At 55.4% G+C, this 26540-nt stretch overlaps 1 protein-coding gene across 3 annotated transcripts in view; it reads left to right on the top strand.

The window, feature by feature from the left end:
• PTPRU (protein tyrosine phosphatase receptor type U) overlaps positions 1 to 26540 on the top strand; it is a 271696-nt gene that overhangs the window by 217431 nt on the left and 27725 nt on the right. For 2 of the 3 annotated variants that reach the window (XM_006112017.4, XM_006112020.4), the window contains exons 16-26: positions 3167 to 3357; positions 5674 to 5746; positions 8756 to 8832; positions 10444 to 10461; positions 13276 to 13312; positions 14400 to 14497; positions 14594 to 14710; positions 16920 to 17074; positions 19039 to 19174; positions 20001 to 20150; positions 20544 to 20717. In XM_006112017.4, the coding sequence (XP_006112079.2) occupies positions 3167 to 3357; positions 5674 to 5746; positions 8756 to 8832; positions 10444 to 10461; positions 13276 to 13312; positions 14400 to 14497; positions 14594 to 14710; positions 16920 to 17074; positions 19039 to 19174; positions 20001 to 20150; positions 20544 to 20717 (1226 nt within the window). The remainder of the gene's footprint in view (positions 1 to 3166; positions 3358 to 5673; positions 5747 to 8755; positions 8833 to 10443; positions 10462 to 13275; positions 13313 to 14399; positions 14498 to 14593; positions 14711 to 16919; positions 17075 to 19038; positions 19175 to 20000; positions 20151 to 20543; positions 20718 to 26540) is intronic. The other variant, XM_006112018.4, reaches the window with a different exon arrangement.

Raw genomic sequence — 26540 nt, forward strand, 5'->3', positions numbered from 1 at the left:
ACACGCTCTTTTGGAAGTCCTGTCTTTCTTCTCCCATGAGGAAGAAGGGCTCTTCCGAAAGCAGGTTTTTTCCCAAAATTTGGTCCAATGTAGATGGGCCAAATTTCAGAAAAGCCTTTTCCAAAAAAACTGTCGGAGTGCAACTTGCGTACCTTTTTCTGATAAAGCCTATGTAGACATAGCCGTAACTTTTCCAAACCGCCGAGACGCACACACTAGACATCACATGAACGTGGGTAGGGCAGGTTCTGTGGCATTTTCTAGCAGATGCAAGGAACCCCTGGAGTGTATGAACGAGGCAGAAAGGATTGTTTAGCAGCATTGTTAGGGTAAGCACAGCCAGAACACAATCCTACGGAGGAGATACTTGTCTGCTGTAGGCAAACAGTGCTGCCACCCGGAGAACTGCTCTGCGTCAAACAGTGCTCTTAGCTCAGAGCTCCTGGTGGGAGCGTTTGGGTAATCCTGAATATTAATCAGCGAGCAAGACAGCGATGGCTTATCATGCAACACACAGACCAGGGCTGAATTTGGTCCAAACACAGCATGGGCTAAATTCTACTCCCAGTTACATGGGTGTAATTATTGAGTAACTTAACCCTGGAATAGTAATAGAAATGTAGCCGTGTTAGTCTGATCTAGCTGAAACAAAATACAGGACTATGTAGCACTTTAAAGACTAACAAGATGGTTTATTAGGTGATGAGCTTTCGTGGGCCAGACCCACTTCCTCAGATCAAATAGTGGAAGAAAATTGACATGACCATATATACTAAAGGATACAATAAAAAAATGCACACACATGAAAAGAACAAATCAAATTTTAGAACAGAAGGGGGATGGGGGGGAGGTAAATGTCTGTGAGCTAATGATATTAGAGGGGGAGGGATAGCTTAGTGTTTTGAGCATTAGCCTGCTAAATCCAGGGTTGTGAGTTCAATCCTTGTGGAGGTCATTTAGGGATTTGGGGCAAAAATTTGTCAGGGATGGTACTTGGTCCTGCTGTGAGGCAGCAGACTGGACTCAATGACCTTTCAAGGTCCTTTCCAGTTCTAGGAGATAGGCAATCTCCATTAATTAAAAAAAAATTAAGCTGATGTAGTCCCCTTCCTAAAGGGGCCTCTGTTTTATTCTGAAAAGACCCTGTGTGCTACAATCCAGACTACAATTCCCATGAGCCCTTGGAAAAAAACCAGGAAGGGAGGACTCTGGGGAGAGAGAGGACTGCTCTCTCCATGTGCTTGAAGACAGGGGTCTTGCAGTCTGGGATTCTGCCTTGGATTTTGGAACCAGAGGGGGAGGCAGGCTGCTGCCGAGGACACTGACCCAGTGCAGGGGCTGTTGGATGCAGCTACTACATGCCTGTTGGAACTGGGAGTTAGCAGGCTGCTTCCTATAGGCACAGCACGAGGCAGTAAGTTTGGGCCTTGTTGGAAGAAATGCTGCCTGGGACAGAGCTGCTGTTTAGCCTGGACCAAACCCTCACTACAGCTGCAACATCAGCACGCCAATGCAAGCAAGTGCCTGGGACTGAGTCTAAGGGTGTGCACACTCTGGGGTGGAGTCACTGTTGTCTAGCTATATAAGCTTCAATCATTGATATGTGTTTGTTAATGCTATTCATTGCTAATCTGTTAACCCCTGTTTATTCAAATTAAGTAAAGATTGTTTATTTTAAAGTGTTCTATTAGATATAAATGATTTGTAGTTGTTCTGGAATTAGATCCAGATTTATAGTGGAATGAGTATGTTCCTGGAGGCTCTCAAGGCACACCAGTGTGTGTTCAAGGCCAGCCAGGTGGAGGCACTGCCACTTTACATTCATTGCCAGCAAGGGACTGCAGCAAGGGGTGGATAGGGCTTTCCCCAACTAAACACCATCACCACTGGGGTGCTCAGGATCTTTTTTTGGGGGTGGGTTAAAACACCAAGTGCCCAGGCACACCTGTGAGTTTGACCTGCTCCCCAGTAACTCAGGGAGGAAAAAGGGAGTTACACTGATAATTGGGGAAGCTATCTTTTGATCTGAGGAAGTGGGTCTGGCCCACGAAAGCTCATCATCTAATAAACTATCTTGTTAGTCTTTAAAGTGCTACTTAACCGTGGAATGGCAGTGAAGTCCATTGACATGTTCAAGAAAGATGTGGAGAATTTGGAAAGGGTACAGAGAAGAGCGACAAGAATGATTAAAGGTTTAGAGAACATGACCTATGCAGCCAGGCTTCATGAACTGGGCTTGTTTAGTTTGGAAAAAAGAAGATTAAGGGGGGACATGATAGCGGTTTTCAAATATCTAAAAGGGTGTCACAAGGAGGAAGGAGAAAATTTGTTCCTCTTGGTTTCTGAGGACAGGACAAGGAGTAATGGGCTTAAAGTGCAGCAAGGGAGGTTTAGATTGGACATTAGGAAAAAATTCCTAACTGTCAGGGTGGTCAAATATTGGAATAAATTGCCAAGGGAGGTGGTGGAATCTCCCTCTCTGGAGATATTTAAGAACAGGTTAGATAGACATCTGTCAGGGATGGTGTAGACGGAGCTTGGTCCTGCCTTGAGGGCGGGGGGCTGGGCTCAATGACCTCTCGAGGTCCCTTCCAGTCCTATGATTCTATGATTCTATGACATCAAGACTAGAACTAAGACACAGTTTCAGCTGTGAAGACAATCTAACCACTGAAACTACTTACCTCAGAGTGTGGCAGGTTCTCAAACCCATCAGTCTTTGAGACAGGACCGGGTACTTTTCTGAGAGATCGGCTCTAGCTCCCGGAGAAGGTGCAGGCTTCACACAGACATGACAGGCCAACGGCTTTTGCTCGTGTTGTGCTCTGGCTAGATGTTAATGGAGCTTTCTGGCCTTAGAAATCTCACGATTGCTCCAGAACACAGTTTTCCCCTCATCAAAGCACTTGTTTATTAACAAGGTTTTGTTTTCCCTTTGCTAGGCTGTGCTGAAGTATTACAATGCTAGTTTTAATGCCAGCCCCTCTGCACTGGCCACTGGGCTTGTGCTGTGTCCTTCCAAAGTCTGTCACCCCCTGCAGCATGCGGAGCATCTGGGGTCTCCTATCTGAGTACCAGCCCAGCCTAACACTGCTTAGCCCAGCACCTCAACCTGCTGTGGGGCTTTCTGACCTACTCCTGTGCCCGTTCCCCACATGGCTCCCAGGTGATCAGCGCAGCAGTGCGGTGAACGAGTCCAGCAGCTTGCTCGGAGGCTCTCCCCGGCGCCAGTGCGGGCGCAAAGGCTCCCCGTACCACACCGGGCAGCTCCACCCTGCTGTCCGAGTGGCCGACCTCCTCCAGCACATCAACCAGATGAAGACAGCAGAGGGCTATGGCTTCAAGCAAGAGTATGAGGTAAGAGCTGGGGGTTGCAGGGGAATCCTGTCTGCTACCCTGTGCTTTCATCCCCTTTGCCTGTACCAGCTTCCCGTGCCCACCCCGATGTAGCCAAGGGAGGGCGGGTCACAGGTCCGTGTCATGCTGGGGTATTTCTGCAGGAAGCGCGCTCATCTGAACAATGGGGGTTTGAAGTCGGGCGTGAAGCACCAGGGAGCACATCCTCAAGGATATCTAGGGGCCTAACTCCCCTGGGAGGTAGGCGCCTAAATACCGTTGGGCTCTGTCCTTGCCCAGCATGGCTGGCTTCAGGGCCAATATCTGATTTGCCCTTCGTTGTCATGCTGGGTGCTCCTTTCTCCTGCCCTCTTGCCCTGTCCCAGAGACCCACTCTGCTCCATTGCGCCGCAGCAGGCCAGCCTCGGCCACGTGTCCATGCAGAGCGCGTATGCCCCCAGCGTCGTTAATGCTTCCGTCCCTGCCTTCTTAGGCTGCAGCGCGATCTGCTTTCTGACATTTCCTACAGTGCGTGTCACAGGGCTGATTTCCCAATTCCTTGATGTCCCACAGGCCTGGCTATTGAAATACCCCAGTGCAATTACTGTTTAATGTTCACTTTTTTCAAGTGCAAGAACCTTTTCGCCCCCTCCTTTATGTATTGGACAAACCATGGTTAGTTATAATCTTTAGGTCTGCCTGAAAAACTGCTATATGGGCTTAAAACTAATCATTTGAAAAGCACTTTGATATTATGGGCGGGGAGAAAACATGTAATTTCCTTCCACTTTCTGCCTTTTATTCTGATCCATGAATGTTGCTGTTATTACACACCCGTCTGATCAAGGGGGAGAACAAATGTAAGGAAAGACCTGGAGAAATAAGCAATTTGTGGTTATCTGAATTTGAGTGTTTTTGGGATGCAACTGAAATGTGTATCTGGCACACAGAAGCTCCAAATGTACCCGTGTGTGCGTGCGTGTGCACATGCGGACGTGCATGCGTATGGTCCCTGGCCAGAGAAGAGTATTGAAAGCCAAGGCTCGTGGATTTTGGTCCTGATAGTGCTGGAGCATTTCAATAGCCAGGCCTGTGGGACATCAAGGAATTGGGACATCAGCCCTGCTACACGCACTGTAGGAAGTGTCAGGAGGCAGTGCCTTGAACCAGTCATTTCTCTGTGTCTAGAGATGGGACAGAGGGCAGGGCTGGGCCAGGGCTCTCAGTGGGTCTGTGCATTGTCTCTCTCAGGTGCTTGGCCGCTGGCTCTTGTTCGTGCACTCAGGGACTCTGGGGTGGGCAGGAATTTCTTCCCAGGTCAGATTGCTAGTGACCTCAGAGGAGGGGGGAGGGTTCGCCTTTCTCTGCAGTGTGTTGGGGGGTGTCACTTGTCACAGGTATCTGGGCTCAAATGTTATTTCCTTGCTATTGGCAGGGCCTCCGGCATAGGTCACCTCAGTGCCCCCCGTTCTCTGCCTGTGGCACATAATAGTCCCCGTGGGCTGTAATTCTTGGTCTGATTTCAGTTGTTGGGTTTAGTGTGTAGGTGCTGGTGGCAGACCGGTGGGCCTTTCTGGCCTTCCACTCTATGGATACATCTACACGGCAGTGTTATTCCCAAATAACATAGTCCACATCTACACTACAAGCAGTTATTTTGAAATACTGATGAGCTGGAGGACTTTTTACTACGACTCCTGTAAGCCTCATTTGACAAGGAATACGGGAAGGTGGAGGAAGAGTGCTCTACCTTGGACTTCTTGCTGTGTAGACAGCGCCAAAAGGCCAAAGAAGCTATTTTAACGTAAGCTATGCAATTGACATAGCTGAAATTGCGTAGCTTACCTGGGCTTTAGTCCTGCTGTGCAGACGTATCCTATGACTCAAAGGCAGAGTTTAGCCCCATTTTGCAAATGGGAAAACGGAGGTAACATTGACTTGCTCAAACTGACTTGCTGACTCAGCTCAGTCACTGGCTGGTGCAGGGTTGTGAAGCTGGGGAATGGCTTCCCGCCGGTGTGATGTGACCTTGCAACTCAGCATCGCATCACAATGAGCCTGAAAGTTTCTGTTTTGGGACCCTTTGATGTTCTGGACATTTAGCTCATTGGGTGCGGGTTCCCCTGATCAGCAACTGGGAAAGCGCCAACAAAGCCATCTATGTGTCTGCCCCTCCGCCTCACTCCTCTGTCAGAGTGCTGGATGAAACTGCAATGGATACTGTGCCCGACCGCAACATCTGGAGCAGTGTGAGAGGGCATTTGCTGCTGGGGCTGTCAGAGGGAATCCCACGTATCTATCCCTTGGATAGATAATAGACTTTTCTGCTTTCTTTAGAGTTTCTTTGAAGGCTGGGATGCATCCAAGAAGAAAGACAAGACCAAAGGGAGACAGGATCACATGCCAACCTGTAAGTGCCTGAGACAAAGGCTTTAAAAAGAACAGAAAAATCTGCCTGACTGCTTTGAAACCTCTGCCCAGACTCCTCAGAATGCCCAGGGGACGCAGGTGCAGAAAGTTGACGTGCTTGTGGCTTCAGGTGCTGGCCTCTTCACTCCACAACCCTGCTTATGCTTTGCCCCGGGTCTCATCGTGGTTGCTGGTTTCATTCCATCCCTCGCAGGGCCTCACTCGTGTTTCCTTCTCTGCCTAGCAGGAACAGCACAGGTTGCTGCACATCACTGAGGCGGTGCACAGGCAGAGATGGGGGGGGGGTGGGGAGCGGGTAGGTAGTAGCTCGTGACTGATGGGCAGTGGTGCAGAAGAGAGATGCAGTGGGGCAGGCCTGGAACTGGAAGCCTGTGAGGCACTGGCAGGTTTGCCTTTCGGAGCATGTCTGGAATAACAAGGTGTAGGGAGGTGAATGGGGAATAGTTAGCTGCTTACCCGTTAAGCCTCACCTTGCCTGCCATGGGTGGAGGACTGGGGCCAGGAGCCGGGAGCCAGAAGCCAGCTGGATGGGGATGGGGGCTGCTGTCATCAGACTGGAGCGGTTTAACCAGTTAACTGGTTCATTGGGATTTTACATTCTGATGGGGGCGATCCGGGTCAGGCAGGAGATGCCCTGGCAAAGCTTTGGAGAGTGGCTGGCTGTGGAGCAGCATAGCTGCAGCGAGTCCAGCCAGGATTGGGGGTGGGGGTGGGGCAGCTTCCCTGCAGAGTAAAATCCCTCCAATTCATAGGGAGAAGGAGCAGAGCGACTGCGCAGGGCTGCGGAGTGCAGCAGGGGGGCCTGTGCTGGGGCGCTTTGGCTAAGGGACGGTGTCCGTTCATTCTGTGCTTGGGTCTGGCTCGGGCTGGGGCTGCACTGCCTCCTATGCTGTGAGAAACCCCACTAGGTTACGGGCAGGCTGGGCCCTGTGGGGCGAGGCGCTGTACTAACCCTTAGTGTTATGGATTCCTGGTCCTTGCGCTTTACTCCTGCAGCTGCTCCTATGGCCAGGTCCCTACACCTGACAGTCAGGGCATGTCTACAGTAGGCAAAAGGCCTATGTAGCCCCATCCTCAGCTCCTCTCCCCCAGAAGCCCCACCCCGTCCAGGCTGGCCTGGGTCCCTGACCCAAGGCATATTAGGGGTCTGGGACTCCAGAGCACCCCACAATGGCCAGCGCTCCCTGGCTGAGTTTTACTACTGCTTGGCTCCAGCTTCAGGCCTGGCCAGGGGCATGGCCTCAAGGGCACAGGGAGGAGCTGGAGCGTGGCCTTGTGGCAAGGGGGAACTCAGCCCCCCCTCAGCCCCACCCTGGGAAGAGGCTGGCCCAACCCGAGCCTCAGGCAGACCCAGGTCAGTGCCAAAGGGAATCCATGACAAGTGCTGCCCTGGCGTCAGTCAGCCTGGGACCAGGCCTTGAAACGGTTGTCGGGACTGTCCTATCCCTAGGCTGTGCGGCAAGCGGAAACCCGCCGCAGCGAGTCACAGAGCCTGGGCTGCTGGCTCCCCTCCGCTGTGGCGCTAAAAGCAGTTGTGTAGACCCCAGAGCGTGGGGTGGGGGATGGGTCCAAGTGCCAGTTGGAAGCCGAATGTCTCCGGCTATTTTTGGCACCACAGCACAAACTCCCTGCTGCCGATTTCCGCTTGCTGCAGGCTCTGGCATCCCTTTGGGAGCCACGTATGCTCGGTCGTGTTCTCAGAGTGGGTACAGCCCAGCACAACTTTCCTTTTGTGTGGTGGATTCCAGACTGCTTTCTGGAATCGGAAATCGGAAGGCAACGTGCAGCGGGAGGCCGAAGCGAAGCACGAGAGAGCCGTTTCTGCCAGAGCCACGGCTGTGCAGACCTCGGCAGAGAGTCGCGTTTCCGGCCCTGCAGCTGCCGTGGCAATGCCACTGTTCCCAGGGGCCAGGGATCGCATAGCAGAGAAGCACTGCCTTGCCCCGCCAGCGAGCTGAGGCTTGGTGCGATGTACCAGTGCAGCCTCTTCCAAGCATGACTCTCCCTTGCAAACCCCAAAGCCATGGGCGGGGGGAGGTGCTTTCCTACAAGGAAAATTGAATGCACCTGTGGGAAATTCGAGGTTCAGGACGATTTATTTGGGATAGACATGAGGCCAGGTTGAGTTTGGGGCTAACCCAGGACATGCTGGTTTACACCAACCCACTCCCGGTCTCCTCCTTGCTTTCTCTGCTGTTCGCGGGAGCCTCAGGTACAGCCCTGGGCGTGGGAAACACGATGCTAACTCAGCCATGGATTTAGACGTGTGGATCTCTGAGTGGGCCTCGCCCTTTTCCCCATAGGCTGGCGCAGCTGTGCCCAAAGGGAGCTCTTCCCTCTAACGGGAGCTCTTCCTCTCCAGCGGGCTCCTTTGCGCGCTGGCCCCTGGACGGAGCATTCGCTCAAGGGGCGAGACCCTGGCAGGGTGGGCGGTGGGCTGCTCCTCACCTCGCAGGCTTGTGCCCTGATACTCAGCCTGCAATTCAGGAGCCACGTGTGGTTCTTTGCTGCCCCGCACACAGCTCCCCTGGTATCCAGGCTCCTGTCACCTGCTCTGATCTTGGGAAGTTTGACATTATGATCAGTGGTTCTCTGCTCATGAGAGGCCCTGGAATAGACCAGTGGGGCTCTGGGCCAGGCGTGCGGGGCACGGATGCGGGTGGGGTGACGGCAGGACTGGCACAGCAAGAGACCGAGTCAGGAGCTGAGGCATTGCTGTGGGCAGGGAAGAGGACAGGACTAGAAGAGCAGTGGGGCTGTGGGTCACCCGTGGCGGTGGGGGGCTGTGGAGGCAGGACTGGAGTCGCAGGGGGGTGCAGATCAGGAGTGAGAGGCATCCCAGAGTCTCTGATAAGGAGCCTGCCACCGTGGGGAGCACTAGCCAGGGCACTGAGAGCCGTGCTGGGCAGCGCAGGGCGCCCCGGCCCCTTGTTCCCAGGCTGCCCCCTTTCTGCACCATCCCAGTGTCTTTGTCTGACTTGCTCTCCAGACGACCGGCATCGAGTCAAGCTGCACCCGCTGCTCGGGGACCCCAACTCAGATTATATCAATGCCAACTACATCGATGTGAGTACCCGGGGCCCTGCCACGTGCTCCCGGGAGGACAGGCGGGGCAGCATGGGGATCGGTGGTATCCACGCGTGTGCTGTACGGGAAGGTCCAAAAGTCCAGCAAGTGCGTGGAGGGAGGCGGGTTCCCCTCGGAGGCATGTCTGGAGTGCGGCAGAGAGTTTGTCTGTCTCAACCCTGCCCCTGCATGACAGGGCCCAGCCTGCCCTCCTTGTGCTGTTTGGCCCTCGCTGTTCCTGCCTCAGTGTCCCAAGGACTCCTCCCCCAGCTCCTCCCTCTCTCCTGCTCTTCCTCGCTCCCTCTCATTCCCTCTTTCTTCCACGGTATTTCCTCCCCATCTCAGTGGACCAAGGTCTCTCCTCGTGCGGCGGGCACCAGAAATGGAACAGCAGAGACAGGCCTGGGGGGAGCCAGTGGTCAAGCTGAGGGCACAGGCAGGGCGGGGAGGGGCGCCCAGGCCAGTTGATGCGGGTGTCCAGTGGTCAGGCTGAGGACACAGGCAGGGGGAGAGGGGCGCCCAGGCCGGATGATGGGGGTGTCCAGTGGTCAGGCTGAGGACACAGGCAGGGGGAGAGGGGCGCCTAGGCCGGGTGATGGGGGTGTCCAGTGGTCAGGCTGAGGGCACAGGCAGGGTGGGGAGGGACCCCCAGGCCAGATGATGGGGGTGTCCAGTGGTCAGGCTGAGGACACAGGCAGGGGGGGGAGGGGCGCCTAGGCCGGGTGATGGGGGTGTCCAGTGGTCAGGCTGAGGACACAGGCAGGGGGGGAGGGGCGCCTAGGCCGGGTGATGGGGGTGTCCAGTGGTCAGGCTGAGGACACAGGCGGGGGGGAGGGGCGCCTAGGCCGGGTGATGGGGGTGTCCAGTGGTCAGGCTGAGGGCACAGGCAGGGCGGGGAGGGACCCCCAGGCCAGTTGATGCGGGTGTCCAGTGGTCAGGCTGAGGACACAGGCAGCGGGGGAGGGGCGCCCAGGCCGGATGATGGGGGTGTCCAGTGGTCAGGCTGAGGGCACAGGCAGGGCGGGGAGGGACGCCCAGGCCGGGTGATGGGGGTGTCCAGTGGTCAGTCTCGGCACAGACAGGGCAGGGGATGCCTGGGCCTGGAATAATCAGGGTGGGGTGCATGGCAGGACAGTGGGGGAAGTTTTCATGGTTGGTGCCAGATTGATCCTTCCATTGTGTGCTTGGGAATTCAGCCTGAGGCCTCGGGCGCTGGTGATTCTGTGAGGTGCTGCAGGGTCCCCTGAGCCTGCCAGCACTGCTCAGCTCTCGGCTGGGGTGGGAGAGCCTGGCGAAGTCTGGGGGCTCACACACATCTTCCTTGGCAAGCTCTCATCTAACCAGAGCCAAGGCCCCTCCCCACACCTGCCTGAGGTTTAAGGGGATGGGCCCTCCTCATTGCTTGATTCTGCCCAGCTGATCCAACGGGGTCACAGCAGCAAGGCCAAGTCCCCCATAGTGCTGCTCCCTGTCTCTGCTGTCTGTGGTCTGCTACCCGCTTCCCCTCCTGCCCCCGGCCATGTTCTGATCTGTCTCTCGGACTGGCCCTTACTAATCTGCCTCCTCTGATCTCTTTTTCTTTTCACCCTGTGCCTGGTTGGGATCATTAAGATTCGGATAAACCGAGAAGTAAGTACCTGTATCCCTCTCCTCTCTTCCCCCGTCCTGTGCTCCTTCCAAGACACTAACTGGGGACTCCCTTCCAAGCAGGTGCTTGTTAGATGGCACTAGCTACCCCTCAGAAGTCTGGGGTCAAGTCCTGCCTCTGCCAGAGATGCCTTATGTGCCCTGGGCCAGGTCGCTGCCCCATCGTCTCTCTCTCAGGTCCTCATCTGCAGGGCCAGGAAGGCCCTTCGCTGCCACAAGCAGGGTTGTGAGGATACCTTCGCCCGTGTCTGATCCTCCTCGGCACTCCCTGCACCGCTGTGGCAATGCCAAGGGACCTCGGGGTGCACACGAATCGCCCGTGCCCCCACTGGGAGGTACCTTTACTCGGGCCAACTGGAGTAAAGTGGCCGTAGTGCCGGGGCAATCAGGCCCAGCAATGGCAGCAGGGCACAGAGGACTGGATTGTCATTGGCACGGAGAGCTGTTCACGAGGGCAGGGTTTCTCGGTGTGACTTCAAGCCAGGCCAGTGCTGGGAGGCTTTTTTCCGGCTTGAAAGTAGGAATAAGAAATGCTCCGGAAAAGGCTTTATTTTCCGGAGAATAACGTCTAGACTGGCGCTTTTCTCGGGCTTTTCCCCAAGCCGGAAAAAAGCGGCAGCCATGTTAATGCAAATACCGCGGGGGATATTTAAACCCCCGCGGATTTGCCTATCCCAAAGTGCTACATTAGCATCCCTTTTCCGAAAGGGGTGCCAATGTAGACGTAGCCAGGCAGTTTAAACAAATGCTTCAAAGGAAGCCGCTCATTTAAAAATCAAGCTGGGACGTTTTCCTGAGGCTCTGTGCTGGCAGCTCTCCAGCCTGGGTCTCGCAGGGGGCCAGGCTAGGTGGTCCCGATGGCCCGTTCTAGCCTTGGATCCAATGAGTCAGCGCTGGAATGAGAGTGTCCACATAGGACTAGCAGGGACCTCTGGGCTCCTGGAGTTCAGCCCATCCTATCTCAATCTCCCCCACGCAAACAAGGCTCTTTACAGCCCCGAGCAGCTGCAAGGGGCCTGAGCATTAATGAGTCAGGATGGCAGGTGTTCAGCTCAGCGCCCTCCTTCTGCAGCCAGATCACGGTGGTTTCTGATCTATCCGTACGGCTGCCCATCAGTCTGGCTGCCCTCAGAGGGGTTTGTGTTTTTTATTTCCTTATTGATCTCCAGCAATTGCATTATTAAAGCACGGTCAAGTCTGCCGCTCTGCTCCCGACGCGCCCCCGCCTGGAAACAAACCCTGCTGAAATTGCACATTCCTCGCCTGCAGCCGGAGCCCTGCTGCGCTGTGATTGGGCTTGTTAAGCTTTGCTCCGCTGTTTGGGCTGAGCTTTCCGAGGCAGTTAGCAAGGCTTGCAGGGAATGGCCTGGCTTGGATAAAGGAGGAGAGTGAACCGGCCCATGGCTGCTGGGATGGTGATATTAACAAGGCTCTCACAGTGTCAATACCTGCAGCCTTCAAATGTTCGGCAGCGCTGCTTGTGTGAGCAGGGGGCCTCTGACAGACACCTGCCTCCGCATGTATCTCTGGCTTCCGTGCTGTGGCCACAGCCGGCTGCAGAGAGAAAGGCCCGGGAAGGGGCTGGGTGAGTCGAGAGGTGGGTGGAGGGGGTCACAGAGTCTGCGCCAAGGATCTTGGACAATTCTCTCTCCTCCCCCCCTTTAGGAGGGCTTGTTCCCCCCTTAGACTCTTCCTCCTCACCCTGCCATTTTTCCCATGCCTGCCCTCTACTCTGATTGTCTGTTGCTCCCCCTTCTGGGTCCTGGCTGCTCCCTCTCCCTTTTGCCCCCTTTCCGTTCCTCCGCATTCTTTCTCGTTCCTCTCCCTTCTCCCCACTCCCTGCAGGAGAAGGGAGGCTGCCCACCCCCTCGCTACCAAGAGACGAATTCCCACGGGTCACGCCCATGTGCCAAACACCTGGGTGGGGGCAGGGGAGAGCAGGCGTAGGTAGAGATTTAACCCTTCTTCTTTGTAGGGGGCGGTCTTGATGGTCTTTCGAGGTCCCACCCAGCCTACGTGCCTATGGCTACATCCCCGCTTGGTGCTCCGGGTGCAAGACAGATTTATTCACTCTCACCAGGCAGGATGCTAGAGATAGTTGTTAGCTGGCAACGGTGGGCACGGGCGAGGAGTCGGGACAACCAGCCCGTGCCTTCGCTGTCGCGGCTGCGCTGCCACGACTCCGCTACTGGTTTTAAAGTGCACGTGTGTGTCTGCTCAAGCTGGGCACCACACGTCAGCCCCTCGTGTAGACAGACCCTAGGGACTGAGGTCAGAAAGCCCTTGTCTCCCTCCGTGGCGTTAGCCTAGTCTCCTCATTGGCCAGCACCCTGTGCAGGACTTTCCGGGCTGTAAGGAAGGGTGTGTCTGGGGCTCGGAGCACCCCTTAGAGAAAGGCATCATTAGATTGTCCTGGGCATGGCACGCCGGTCAGACATCCTACTGACTCACCTCCTCCTGGCCTCTCCCGCCCGGCATTGCCAGGTACCAGGAGAGTCCGAGCAAGACTTTGGCTTCCTTTTCCCGGTACAAGTACCCATGTTCGGAGGATGGGGTTTAGAGCTCTCGCTACAGGGAAACCCCACCTGGGTCTTCCCCTGCCTGGGGATGCACAGCGCTGCCAGGTCGTGCCGGGGCGTTACCCTCTCTCCATGGCCAGTGCTCTGGTGAGCTGGCCATCGGGCTGCTCAGCGGGAACAGGGGCTCCGTGGCAGCCCCCAGGGAGGATGGCTCGTCAGCTGTGTCTTGCCCAGGTCTCCTTCCTTAGAGGTGTAACAGAATCTTCTTCCCTTGCAGGGTTACCACAGATCCAACCACTTCATAGCCACTCAAGGTGCGTCGCCTTCTCCATCTCTCCCCGGGCCGTTGGGCAGACCATGCGCGGGGCTCCAGTGCTGCAGCTTTGCCCTCCTGGCGTTGGCTTGGAACGCGTTAGGCAGGCGATGAAATCAGGGCGTAGTGCAGGTTGGGCTGGAGCCCGGAAAGTGATCCCAGCACACTAGCACCAAGCCAGACAACGGAGATTCCCTCATGAGTGATCCTGGTGCACAGCCTGTTCTTGCCCAGGGCTTTGAAGGCCAAACGGGCACCGCCATGCTGCGGGCTGAGCCAAAGCACATTAAAGGGAATGGAAAGACTCCGGTTGACTTCAGGGGCCTTTGGCTCTGTCCCAAAGTGGAGACAGCTCCTGGATCTGATTCAAATGGCTTCTCTGAGACAGGGGGGTCGATTCTCATTGGCCAGGGCCTCTTCCGGGGGAGAAGAGGAAGGTTTCCTTAACCCCTTCATCCCCACACGGCACTTCAGAGTCTCTCAGGACTGGGCTCAGATCAAAGGGTTCCAGAGTTCATGTCCGTTACCACGACCAGCCCTGCACTTCTCAAGGAGTTTTCAGAGCTCCGGAGCAGCCCTACAATTACACAGGTCACAGTCCTAGCGCCCATGTCAGACCTGCATGCAACCCCACGGAGTGCAAGCAACCCTACCACAACAAACCAGCGTCCACAGCCTACCTCTGCGGTAGAAAGGCAGAACGTGCAATTCCAACACTCACAAGTAGCCTGGCAAGGGAAAATATCCCTGCATGCAACCCCATGGAGTGTAGGAAATCCTACAGTAACAAGCCTGGGTGCACACCCGGGGCGCTGCCGTAGCCAGCCAGAGTGACCGGCGCCCTGCTCACTTGCCTCCTGCAGTAACAAAGGAGGGTGCTGCCAGGCGGGGAAGATTCCATTTCACTGAGGGGAGATTTTAGCCTCAGACTCCCAAGGGGTTTTGTTTACTAAAGAAGTGAGCAGGGGGAGCCAGGACTGCTCTTGGTCAAGCGCATTGGGGCTCTGATCTCGGGGGAGGCATTGCTGGGATCTAAGGAGAGTGGTTTCCTTTACTGGGGCTCTGTTCTTTTCCTCTGCATCCTTCAGGCCCCAAGCAGGAAATGGTGTACGACTTCTGGCGCATGGTGTGGCAGGAGCACTGTTCCAGCATCGTGATGATCACCAAGCTGGTGGAGGTGGGAAGGGTAAGGGGCCAGTTCCCTTCCTCTCCCTGACAGCTTCGGGTCTGCTAGGGCCCATCCTCCTGCAGTGCTACAGCCTGGTCTGTTTGCTTGTGGCAGGTGAAGTGTTCCAAGTACTGGCCGGACGACACCGAGATGTACGGAGACATCAAAATCAGCCTGGTCAAATCAGAGATGCTGGCGGAATACGCTGTCCGGACCTTCGCCCTGGAGAGGGTAAGCTCCTGCATTGGGCTGCTCAGGCTTCAACCTGGGGATGTGGGAAGTGGCCTATCCCGGGGCAGGTTGCACTGAGACTCATATGGGCCAGTCCCTTGTGCTCTCCAGGGAAGGGGATGCTGCCAGCAACAAACCCACAAGCCCTCTGCAGCTGCTGAGGGCCAGGGAATGCCCCAGTCTGGCATACAGTGAGCTACCGCCATGCATGTGCATCTGGAGCCCACAAGGAAACCGTCTCCTCATATACAGCTGTGTGAACCGGCACTGGCTTCTCTGGAGTCACTCTGGATTACACAGGGGTACATGAGGCAGAATTTGGCCCGGGATGCTGGGGTTGGTCAGTTAGTTGTTCACCAGGAGCCTGAAGCAAAGCCTAGTTCAGACAATGGACAGACTCCTGTTGACTCCAACGGGCTTGGGGGTCAGCTCCATAAGGAACACCCCTAAGGTCCTCACTCCTTCGAGTGCGCTACCCTGGGCTATGCCTCCCACCCCGTCTCGCCCTGGGGAGCCTCTTCCTCCATTGGCTCCATCTCCCCCTTGGGAAGACTGCTGTGTGTTGCTGTTCAGGGCATTCCCTGTGCCTCAGTGGCACCCAAGCCTCCGAGTGAGGCTCTCTGTGCCCCTCCAACCATGCCCTGTGGCCATCAGGCAGGTAGGAGGCGTTCTCCAGCCAGGCCGGCAGGACTGCTCTCATGCCAGCATGAGCCCGTGGAACTGCAGCGGGAATGAATGATTGTTTCCACCCGCCAGTGCCGGTGTCATGGAAATCATGGGAGGGCTGGTACCTTGGGCCCTAAGAGGTGTGACGGGCCCCCTCAGCTCCAGGAAGATGAAATGACTGTTCCGGTAGGAGCTCGGTGCCCAACCGCACCCTGGGAACGAGGCCTTTCAGTACCAGGCTGTTCCGTGGTGCCCCGGAGATCTCTGCCAAAGGGTCGGTCTGTGTTTAACCCCACCACTGCTGATGGGAAAAGAGCTGAGACCATGCAGCTGTAGGGTACCTGGACTATCTGTCCATGACCCTGCCAGCACACAGGCCTTCGCAATTGCTTCTTAGCTCATCGCTAGGCTGGGTGATCCATGGGGCCCATGCAGAAGTGTGAACTTGTATCCTGAAAGGGGGCACTGGAGACATGGGGCAAGATTCTCCCCTCAATTTACACCAGGAACCCGTGTGTGTAAATTATCCCCATTCTCACTGAGTAGCATGTTAGCACCCTGACTTCATCTCCCCCTAGACCCAGACCCCTAACCCAGTCCCCCTAAGCTCGCCCTGGCAAGGTGTAAACAGCTGCCCAAGGGACAGAGATGGAGCATTACAGAACCCGTGTGTGTGCCTAAGTGACAGCGTACTTGGCAGTGCCCAGGCAGGCTGATCCCCGGGAATCTGATTCCACAGCCGGGGCGAAAGGCGTATTCACATACACAGCCAGAGGAACGTCACCTTGCACTAACTGGCTGGTAAAGTGCTGCTGTCCTTGTACCCCCCAGCAAAGGCAGCCTTGGTGGTGGGGAGGGGAGCCCTGGCAGGTGAGGGGCTCTTGGCATGATACCATGGCAGGGCCTGTCTTTGGAGTGCTGTGGGCCTGGGTGGTGGCTCGCTTGCTCAATCGTCATTGCTGGGCTGAAGTGAGGGGGCAGTGCTGCCCACCAGGTGGAAGCTTGTCTTGCTGTGACCCAGTGACCCCAGGACCCTGGCTGCCCAGGGGTGCTGGGGATGCTCCGTGTCCGAGATTTGGGAGGGGAGGGTGTTTGAAGAGCAGGGCGCGGGCGGGGGGTGGGGGGGCAGGGCCTGGAGCAAGGGAAGGAGAGCGTCACAGCCGGGAGGGGGGCATGGCTTTGTTCAGCCTCCCTGCCAGCGGGTGCACACTGGCTCACTGCCTCGGGCAGCGACTCGGCCTGGCCGCCTGGCCTCACAGCAAGTCCCTCTGCCTGGATGCATGTCCCCCACCCCACACTGAAACCAAGGGGAAGGCCCTACCAGGGGCAGGGCCGAGGAGGTGCCTGCCTCAAACCTCCCGCACGTGAGCCATCAGAGCCTGCAGCCACGAACTGGTGATCACTGACGTGGTGAATCTGCTGCTGTCTGGAATCCAGTGACAGCTGCAGTTAGCCTGGGTCTCCATTGCCCTGGATCTCCAGGCCCTCGGCTTCTGCCTCCTGCATGCCTCCAGCCTCACCCTGCCCTCCGCTTCCTTTGCAGAGGGGCTACTCGGCAAGGCATGAGGTGAAGCAGTTCCACTTCACGTCGTGGCCCGAACACGGGGTGCCTTACCACGCCACTGGGCTCTTGGCCTTCATCCGCAGAGTGAAGGCTACCACGCCCCCCGATGCAGGGCCCATAGTCATCCACTGCAGGTGAGAACCAGCCCGGGGCGGAGGCTGCTTGGAGAACTCCAGAGACCTCACTGCAGGGGCAATGGCAGTAAAGTACATCCCAGGGAGCTAGGAAGCGTGTGGCTCGGCAGCTGCACGAGGAAGGAGACCCTGGCTTATGGCTGGGGGTCGGTCCCTGGGTGAAGGTTCTGAGCCGTAAAACGTTCTTAGCCAGGCTGGTGGGTAGCAAGTGCCTCTGAAATAGGAGGCAGTTGGGGCGGGTGGGTATTCCAACACTCGCGGCTTGGAACGCTGTGGAGGGGCCTTTGTGTCCTCCGAGGGGAATTTACAGGCTGGTGAAATGAATCCAGGTCAGCCCGGAGCCAGAACCTATCTGTTCAGCCTCAGTAGAAACTCAAGGTGCCTTTCCCCCAGGCTGCCCCCTCAAGCTGGGATCCCTTCACCCTGCCAGCAAGCGCCCATTGTGACTGGAGTGTTGCTCAGTGCCCCCGGCTGTAAGCTCAGGATCCTACTGAGATCCATGGATTCCAAAGCCAGAGGGGCCATTGGAACCATCCAATCTGACCTGCCCATAGCACAGGCCTGAGAACTCCCCCAAGCCGTTCCTAGAGCAGGCTTTGTCCTGGAGGCTGGGAGTCCCAGCTGGGGTGGGCTTTTCATGGGAATGTAGGCGGCTGACCCCTGTAAACACTCTTAAGACCACAGACTCCTCTGTTGGGGGTTTTCCCCACAGTCCCCAGCTGGTGACCGGTTCCAGGAATCTCCTACCATTCACAGAAATGCAGCCACTTCAAGGGAGGAGCCGGGCAGCTATTTAGCAGCACATGGCAACACAGCTCAGCAGTTCAGGGCAGGGCGTGGAAGAGAATTCTGAATCGCTGTCACAGGGAGCTTCCCTAGGAACAAGCAGCAGCTAGTCCTGCTGACTTCTGCCTTCCTTCCTCCTTCCTTCCGCTCTCCCCACAGCGCTTCCTTCCTCTCCACTGAGACACTCCCAGCTCTGGGGCTGCTTGTCCTTCAGACAAGCCCTTCAGATGCACTTCTCAGTGAATTGGCTTAGCCACTCCGCCCCAGTTAACCTGTGTTGGTGGGGATCTGAGTTCGGCCCTGGCCCCTGTTGTACCAGAAATCCCCATGCAGAATGGTGAAGATCTCCACCCCTGCTGCCTTGGCTGGCAGGGCAAGGCATGAGAAGCTAGGCCTCCGGTTTGAACCTGAAACAGACCAGAAAGTGCCTGTCCTCTGAACGCGCCCCAGGCTCCTGGCTCTTCCTCTGCCGGGCACACACGCAGGAGATGATGAATGAGAGGGATTTTGTATTTGATTTCTCTTTGTCAATTGCCTCATCAGTATTCATTCACTGGAGGCAAGGAGTGTGATTAGTTCCCCTCGTCTCTAATCACTGATAATCACGGCGAGTGATTCATCAGCCCCAGAAATTAGTATTTCACTGTAAAAGCCTCTGGGGAGCAAATCCCTTCCTGGCCTGTCTGGGTTAGGTACGGCTCAGAGAAGTGATTGCCTGATGGGGTGAGCGGGTTGGCCGCGCTGGGAAGACACATCCGGTGGCTGTAGCGCATCGAGCCTTGATCCTGCTGGCTCAGGCCCCTGGCAGCGGAGCTGCAGCAGCACAGGCTCCCCACAGGCTGCACCTGGCCGGTACTCGGGTGATCGGCCAGGCTGAGACCTGCACTGCTGCACTGCTGCTCCGTCCTCGCCCCAGGTACGCACCTGTGCTGCCAGCGTCAGCAGAACTGGAGCTGCTCTGGCTCTAGGAGGCACAGGCTCACTGGCGAGGGTTTGGTCTCGTGTGCGTGTGGCGTGTCACGCGTGCCTTTGTGTGGCGTGTGTGTGTCTGTTGTGCGTTACCTGTGTGGGGTGTGTACACGTGCTGGCAGTTGACGTTACTGATCAGTGTTGCTGGCGTCACCCCCGTAATACTGAGCCTATTTTGTTTGCGCCCTTCCCTCCGCTGGTTGCCCTAGTGCTGGTACTGGAAGGACGGGCTGTTACATTGTCCTGGACGTGATGCTGGACATGGCCGAGTGTGAGGGGGTTGTGGACATTTACAACTGTGTGAAGACACTGTGCTCGCGGAGAATCAACATGATCCAGACCGAGGTGAGTAGGGAGGGCACGGGAAGGAGACTTGCCTTCCCAGCCTCCGTCGCCCTCGCTTTTCCCTCTCAGGTACATGGCCTGGTGCCAGCAGGAGACAGGACTGAGCTGGGATGCAGCTAAAGGACACTTGGTACTGAGGCGACTGAGCACAGACAGCCCCTGCCTCTCTCTGACACCCCAGTGGCCAGCCTGGGTTCCCTACGCGGAACCCCCTTAGGCCTGGCGCTGAGTGAGTAATCAGCACCGATCTTAATTCATTAGCAAGATATCTGTGATATGCTAAGGTGCTTGTCCCTGTTGTGTTTGGGCCCCAAGCTCTCAATAGGTTCCTTCCCACCCCTGAAGGTCTCTGCACTCACGTCCCAGGTCAGCCGTCCAGGCCTGGACAAGCAGTGACACTGGGCCTTGCAGTATAAGGTCCAACTAGATGGTCCCCTTCTGGCCTTAAACTCGGTGACTCTTTTGGGGACCCTGCCCAGCCCTTCCTGCCCCACCGATAGCTGGTCTGTCTCCTGCCACTGTGTCCGGCAGCGTCCTTCCAGGAATGGCCTCAGCAAACGTAGCGAGTCTGCAGGATCTGGAGAGCCACGGGCAGTGGGCTTCATCCTTCCCTCAGGGCTCCCCCGACAGGCAGCGCTGGGCCGTTTCACCCAGCACAGAGCCAGCTCAGGGCAGCAGAGTCAGCCTTTGTCCTGTGCATGCGCCCCTGAGAGAGCAGCGAGTCCTGGTATGTCCAGGGCCTCCTAGAGGGGAGAAAGGAGGAGAACTCCCTTTCCAGGCTCCCTGGAGCCCCTTGCTAATGCCGGTGTCTTCCCTCCCTGTGAAGGAGCAGTACGTTTTCATCCACGACGCCATCTTGGAAGCCTGCCTGTGTGGGGAGACCGCCATCCCAGTGAGTGAATTCAAGCCCACGTACAAGGAGATGGTCAGGATAGAACCGCAGAGCAACTCCTCGCAGCTGCGGGAGGAATTCCAGGTGAGGGGGCCGGAGTGGAGGCTACAGAGGTGCTACCAGTCCTCCCGCTGGGGCAAGACATTCCTGGGAACTCCAGTTCAAAGCCACCAGGTTTCCTGTTCCCCAGTGCTTTGCCCCCACCCCTCTCCTCAGCTTAGACTTATACAGCCTGTTGCTGCAGACAGTGTCTGCCTGCCGGAGGCCAGAAGCTCCCCCCCTCCATCCGGGGGGGGGGGTCCGAGAGCAGCCTTTCCTCACTTCTCCCTCGGGGCTCCAGACAGCTCAGGCCTTGCATGGGGACGGGAGCACTGAGCAGAACTGCCCGATCAGTCCAGGTCCCAGACTGCCTAGCCCTGATGGACAGGGAACCTGGGGTCAGGATTGTTTAGTAACCCCGGTGCTGGTGCCCCACAGACACTGAACTCGGTCACACCACACCTGGACGTGGAGGAGTGCAGCATTGCTCTGCTGCCGCGGAACCGGGAGAAGAACCGCAGCATGGACGTCCTGCCTCCGGACCGCTGCCTTCCCTTCCTCATCTCCATGGACGGGGACAGTAACAACTACATCAACGCGGCCTTAACCGACGTGAGTGTGCTCCCTGGGAGCCATCGCCCGCTCACCACGGGAGGGAGGGCCGGCCAGAGACAGTGTCTGGTCCTCGGTCTCTCTCCCTCTGTTGCTGGAGTGCTGGGCTGTGATTCTGCGCAGCCACGTACCCCCGCTGGCAGCGGTGCAAAGCGGGCCTCGGCCCAGCTCCTCAAAGGCATGTAGGCCCCAGCCTCCTTTTGTAATCAGTGGAGTTCGGCACCTGCCCACTTCTGAGGATCTGGGCGGTAGTGTCACCAGCTCCCAACAGAAACATTTCAAGCTGCTTTAGCGCAGGAGTCGATGGCTCTGGCGGCTGCTGAGCTGTGGAGACTCTGCCCCCTTGGTTCTGGGGCCCTGCAGACAGTGTATCATTCTCTAGGGATACGGCTAGACTTTTTTTGTCAGAAGAAGGTACGCAACATGCGCTCAGCGTTTAGCCAACCTTTTTCCGATTCTTTTGTCAGAAGAGGCTTTTCCAACATCTGGCCTGTCTAGTCTGGGCCAAATGTTGGGAAAAACCCCTCTTTCGAAAGCCCCCTTCTTGCTCATAAAAAAAAAAAGCGAAAGAGCAAACGCGTTCCCTGGACGTGGCGGAGTTTTTTCAGGACACCTCCGGTATCCCAAACCCCCAGCGGTCTAGCCATACCCTAGCAGAACCGAGGCCATGGCTGGTTCTGTGCTCGAGCGCCCACTGGGCATGAGCGGCGGAGGGAAGCCAGTGCTCCGATACAAGTCCCTCGGGAAAGCGACTTGGGCTTGCTTGGCAGTTTTGCTCCGAGCCGGGCACAGACAGGGCTGCTGGGCTTTGCTCTGTGAAATTTCACCCAGGCCTCTTTGCCGGGATCTCTGCTGCAGGAACTGCCCAGGTCAGAGAGCAGGGAGTGGCTGAAATCCTGTACGAGATGTAGGTGCACGTTGTGTATTTAGATATACGGAGGAGCCCCTTACAAGTCAGCATGGAGACTGAAGCGGTGGGTGACTTGGAAATAGCAAAAAAAGCAAGGAGGGAGGGAGGGAGGGAGGGAAGAACAGATGACAAGCAGGCTCTGTTGTTTCTTTGTATGATGGCACCTAGCACCTCTGGAAAGCTCTTTACAAAGGAAAGTCATGATCATTACCATCATGTAATGGGTGGGGAAACCGAGGCACATAGCCATGCCATGACTCAAGGCAAGTGATTGTCAAAGCCAGGTCCTCTGGACTCCTTGGCTAGCCCCTTGCCCCTGGGCCAAGCTGTCTCTCATGTACAGGCTTAACTCTCAAACATCAGCAATGGTTACAGATGTCGTGGTGGCCCGGTGGGTGCCCCCAGTCTGGGAAGAGAGGATGGTGTTGAGAGGAGCATCGTGAAGCAGTAGGGACGCTCTGACCACGCTGCCCGTGGCATGAAGGGAGGGTCGTTTGAGACTGGAACCGCTTTCCTTTCTTCAAACCAAGCAGGGCACTCTTACATCTGGGCAGCAATGAATCAAAACCCAGCCCCCACCCCTGGACTCCTGGCGCCCTTCTGATTACACTGGGGCTCCGGCAGATTCCAGCTGAGCTCTGCGCTTTTCATCCCACAGGCAATTTATCACTTTACGTCTTCATAGAGATCTTGTCTCCCTGTTATCTGCTTTCACTTACAGCAGAATCACTTCATACGCTGGAGGCAGCAATACGAATGGCTCTGTAGCAACAGCCTTTTGTTCTGGGGACGCTTGCACCTCTGACTTGCACCGAGAGCTTTGCTTTATATAGTTTGGGGTCTCTTGTGTGCCTGGCCTCTCTGCCTGGCCGTCTGCTAGAGGAACTGCCCGGGTTGGAACAGAATTTCCATTACACTCAGCAAAGCTCTTTGGATCAGATTTGGGGGGCTGTTAACCAGGATGGCAGGGCCGGTGTCCCTGGCTCTGTTAGCCAGAACTGGGAATGGTCGACGGGCTGGATCCCTTGAAAACTGCCTGTTCTGTTCATTTCACCTGGGCCACCTGGCCACTGTGCCTCTTGTTCAGGGCCACCAATTCAGAACACTGGGCCAGATGAACCTTTGATCTGACCCAGTCTGGCCACTCTGACGTACTTGTTTGCATTAAACCCCTTGTCATGTCTTTTGGAAACAAGAACTGTCATGATCTTTAAGGGCTGGTCAGTAAGTCTGTGCTAGTAAGTCTGGACATAAGTCTGGTCCCTGGGGCACTGTGAGTGCTGAACATGGTGGCATTTCTGGTGCTGAAGTGAGTTTGGCAGACTTAGAACTCAATTCTGCACTTGCTGTCTCTGGTTCTTGTATGTCTTCCCTTGCTGCAGTATCCCAACACTTTGCAGGGCAGTGCTGTCATCCCTGTGAGAGAGATGAGAACTGAGGCTCAACACTCATAAGTGATTTGCCCAAGGTCATGCAGGAAGTCTGTAGCAGAGCAAACACTTGAACCCATCTCCAGCTAGTACCCTAACCTCTGGCCCATCCTTCCTCCTTGGCCTTGCTGCTGAGGGGGGCAGGTAATGTGGAATGGGAGGCTGGAATTTGTGAGCCTGATCACGGTTTGTTGGGATGTGGACAAGGATCAATTCGTTTCACAGAGCTAAAGGAACAACCTGGGCCCACAAGGAGCAATGCAAAAGTGATCACTAAATAAAGGGAATATCTCTTAAGTAGAGGCATTATCGTATCGCTGGTAGAGGACTCACTGGAACCAGCCAGCTGGAGTCTGGGGGAACAAGGTTTTCTCTTTGAAGAGGTTTCTGCTTGATGTATACTGTCAAGAAAGGTTGTGCGGCCTAAGTGTGTTCAGTAACAATTGGGTGTAGGTGTTGTTTAATAGATTTATTTTATTCATTTACTGGGGTTCCAGTAGCACCAAGAGGCCCCAAACTAGACCAAGGCCTCCTTGCAGCGGGTGCTGGAACAGACTCACGTGAGGCCTACCAAGAGGATTACAAGCTAAACAGACTGGCTACATCTAGATTGCATCCCTTTTCCGTAAAAGGGATGCAAATTAGACGTATCGCAGTTGTTAATGAAGCGGGGATTTAAATCTCCCCAGCTTCATTAGCATAAAATAAGGGATAAGGGATCTTTTGGAAAAGGCTTTATTTTCCGAAAGATCCGCGTGTAGACTGGCTCTTTTTTCCGGCAAAGCTCCGTGCCGAAAAAAAGCGGCAGCCATTTTTATGCTAATGAAGCAGGGGAAATTTAAATCCCCGCTTCATTAACAATTGCGATACGTCTAATTTTCATCCCTTTCTCGGAAAAGGGATGCAGTCTAGACGTAGCCACCATGGCAAGAATCACTATTCCCACGGGACAGATGGGTTTGATGCACTGAGATCTTCCATGACTTCCTGAGGTCTTGGTTGGAGTTTGTGGCCGAGCTGGGAGTTGAATCCAGATCTTCTGGGCTCTAGTCCAGTGTCATCCCCCGTCACATTAGTTCGGTGGATATGAAATGGCTGCTGCGTCTTTCTGACGGATTTCACAAGTGGCCCGAACTAGTCCACAAATACCTACACGTAGCGATCCAGCTCCATGGAACAAAAGCGTAAGGCTGACACGTTGTTCCCAGCAAGCTCTACCCAGTGTGGTTTGCAGCCCCAGCACGAAGAGAGTCGCTCTGCTAGCACACGAGACAAGCTGGTGATGTGCATGGGAGAAAAGGAGCTTTGAAGGGGGTTCCCCCTTTCCCTTTTCTCAGGCAGGGAAAGGAAATCCGCTCTGCACGCGCCACGGCCCAAGCTGAAGGGACGCACTGCGGTGTTGTCACGTGTGGAGCAAAAGAGCAGCCCGAGGAAGGAGCAGGCAATACTGCAAGTTCCTTCCTGGGGGTGCACAGTGGATTCCCCAGGAGGCGGTGACAAGGTGTGAAAGTGGATAATGAATCGCTTTGCCTCTGGCATGTCACTTGGCGTGTGAAGGGCTCCCTCAAGGAGCTTGGGTCTTGAGAGATTCTCACCAGCTCTCAATGAGAGGTGCTTGCAAGGGGGGGGGGGGGGCCAGGAGCTGCTGGAGCAGCGGGAGCTCACGTTACTGTTATTTAGATCACTACCTCGATGAGCAAGGAGAAAGCCCCTGGCTTCTGGTCTGGATTCCAGCTCCACTCCTAGTCCCAGATCCTGGCCACAATTCAGCCCACAGCCATAGCCCTGAGTATGTCTCGGCTCCTGGATCCTGGCCCTTGGCTCCTGCCCCTGGCTCTGCTCCCGACCCCGGCCTGGTTCCCAACCTTGGCTCCTGGGGAGCAAAGGTAGATTCCATTGTTGGTAAGAAGGGGCAAGACAGAAAATGTTGGGGGCACTCTTCAGAAAACCTTCCCACCTTCATTTAAAAATTGTGAAGCATCTAACACTACCTGGGTGAATTGTTCCAATGGTTAATTACCCCTCTGTTAAAATTACAGGCCTTATTTCCAGTCTGAATTTGCCTGGCCATTGAATAGTGTCAGACCTTTCTCTGCTAGGTTGAAGTGCCGGTTATTAAATGTTTCTTCTCCATGTAGGTACTTTTTAAGTACCTTCACCTTCTCTTTGTTACTAAATAGAGCTCCTGGAGCCTCTCACTATAAGGCAGATTTTCTTTAATCATTCTCATGGCTCTTCGCTGAACCCTCTGGCTATGTCTATACTGGCATGATTTTCCGGAAAAGTTTTCCGTTAAAAGCATTTTCGGAAAAGCGCGTCTAGATTGGCGTCTCCATTTTCGCAATCAGGGTTTTTTTTTTGCGGAAAACAGTACTGTGCTGTCTACACTGGCCCTTTTGCGCAAAAGTCTTTCAGAAAAAGACTTTTGCCTGAACGGGAGCAGCATGGTATTTCCGGAAAAGCACTGACAATCTTACATGAGATCATCAGTGCTTTTCCGGAAATTCAAGTGGCCAGTGTAGACAGCTGGCAAGTTTTTCCGGAAAAGCAGATGATTTTGCGGAAAAACTTGCCAGTCTAGACACAGCCTCTGTGATTTATCAGCATCCTTCTTGAATTGGGGGCACCAGACCTGGATGCAGGATTCCGGCAGGAGTCACACCAGGGCTAGACACAGAGGTAGAATAACCTCAACACTTGCTAGTGATTCCCCTGTTTATGCACCCCAGGATTGCCCTAGCCTCAGTGTCACCCTGACAGCTCATTGTCCACCATGACAGCCAAATCCATTGTCTTTTACGGAGCCTTTTCCATGGAGGTTTAACAAGATTCCCTAAAGATCAGAGGTAGCCAGAAAAATCCCAATGGAACACACAGAATGTGATGATTAATTGTATTTGAAACATTTCAATTTCTACTAAGTTTCCAAGCAACCAGCCCCCAAAAACTCCAGACTTCTAGGGTGTGTGGCTCCGAGGGAGCCAGCCAGGCAGACTGTGTGGCGGCAGGAACTCCAGGGCTCCCAAGATCCACGGCTCCATTCCCCTTCGTGGAGAAGTTCAAAATGTTTTGCTCTGGCTTGCAACAGCAACCAGCTCTCCATGTATCAAAATGCTCCATGAAATGGAACGGCCTTTTTCACTGGACACCCCGTAACTACTGTCATGAGTTTTATTTGGTCTCAGCCCCGTAACGGCTAACCTCGCATTTGTGGGCATTTGGTTTGCTGTTTTGTTGTTTAGAGCAGCGATTCTCAGACACTTCTGCTGGAACTCCCTTTGGAAATATTTCAGGCTGTGACACCTCCCCCCCCCCCCTCCCCCCCCAAAAAAAGCAATGACAACCCCATACCAGGCCACTCTTATTTCTGCACTTGCTCTGGCAGCAGCATTGCCTTTACAGCTGGGCCTCCGGCCTGCAGCTTCCACCTTTGATGCCCTCGACCACAGTCTTCTGAGGATCTCCAGCCTGGAAACACTGTGT

The sequence above is a fragment of the Pelodiscus sinensis genome, chromosome 25 (assembly GCF_049634645.1).
Source record: "Pelodiscus sinensis isolate JC-2024 chromosome 25, ASM4963464v1, whole genome shotgun sequence".
NCBI lineage: Eukaryota > Metazoa > Chordata > Testudines > Trionychidae > Pelodiscus > Pelodiscus sinensis.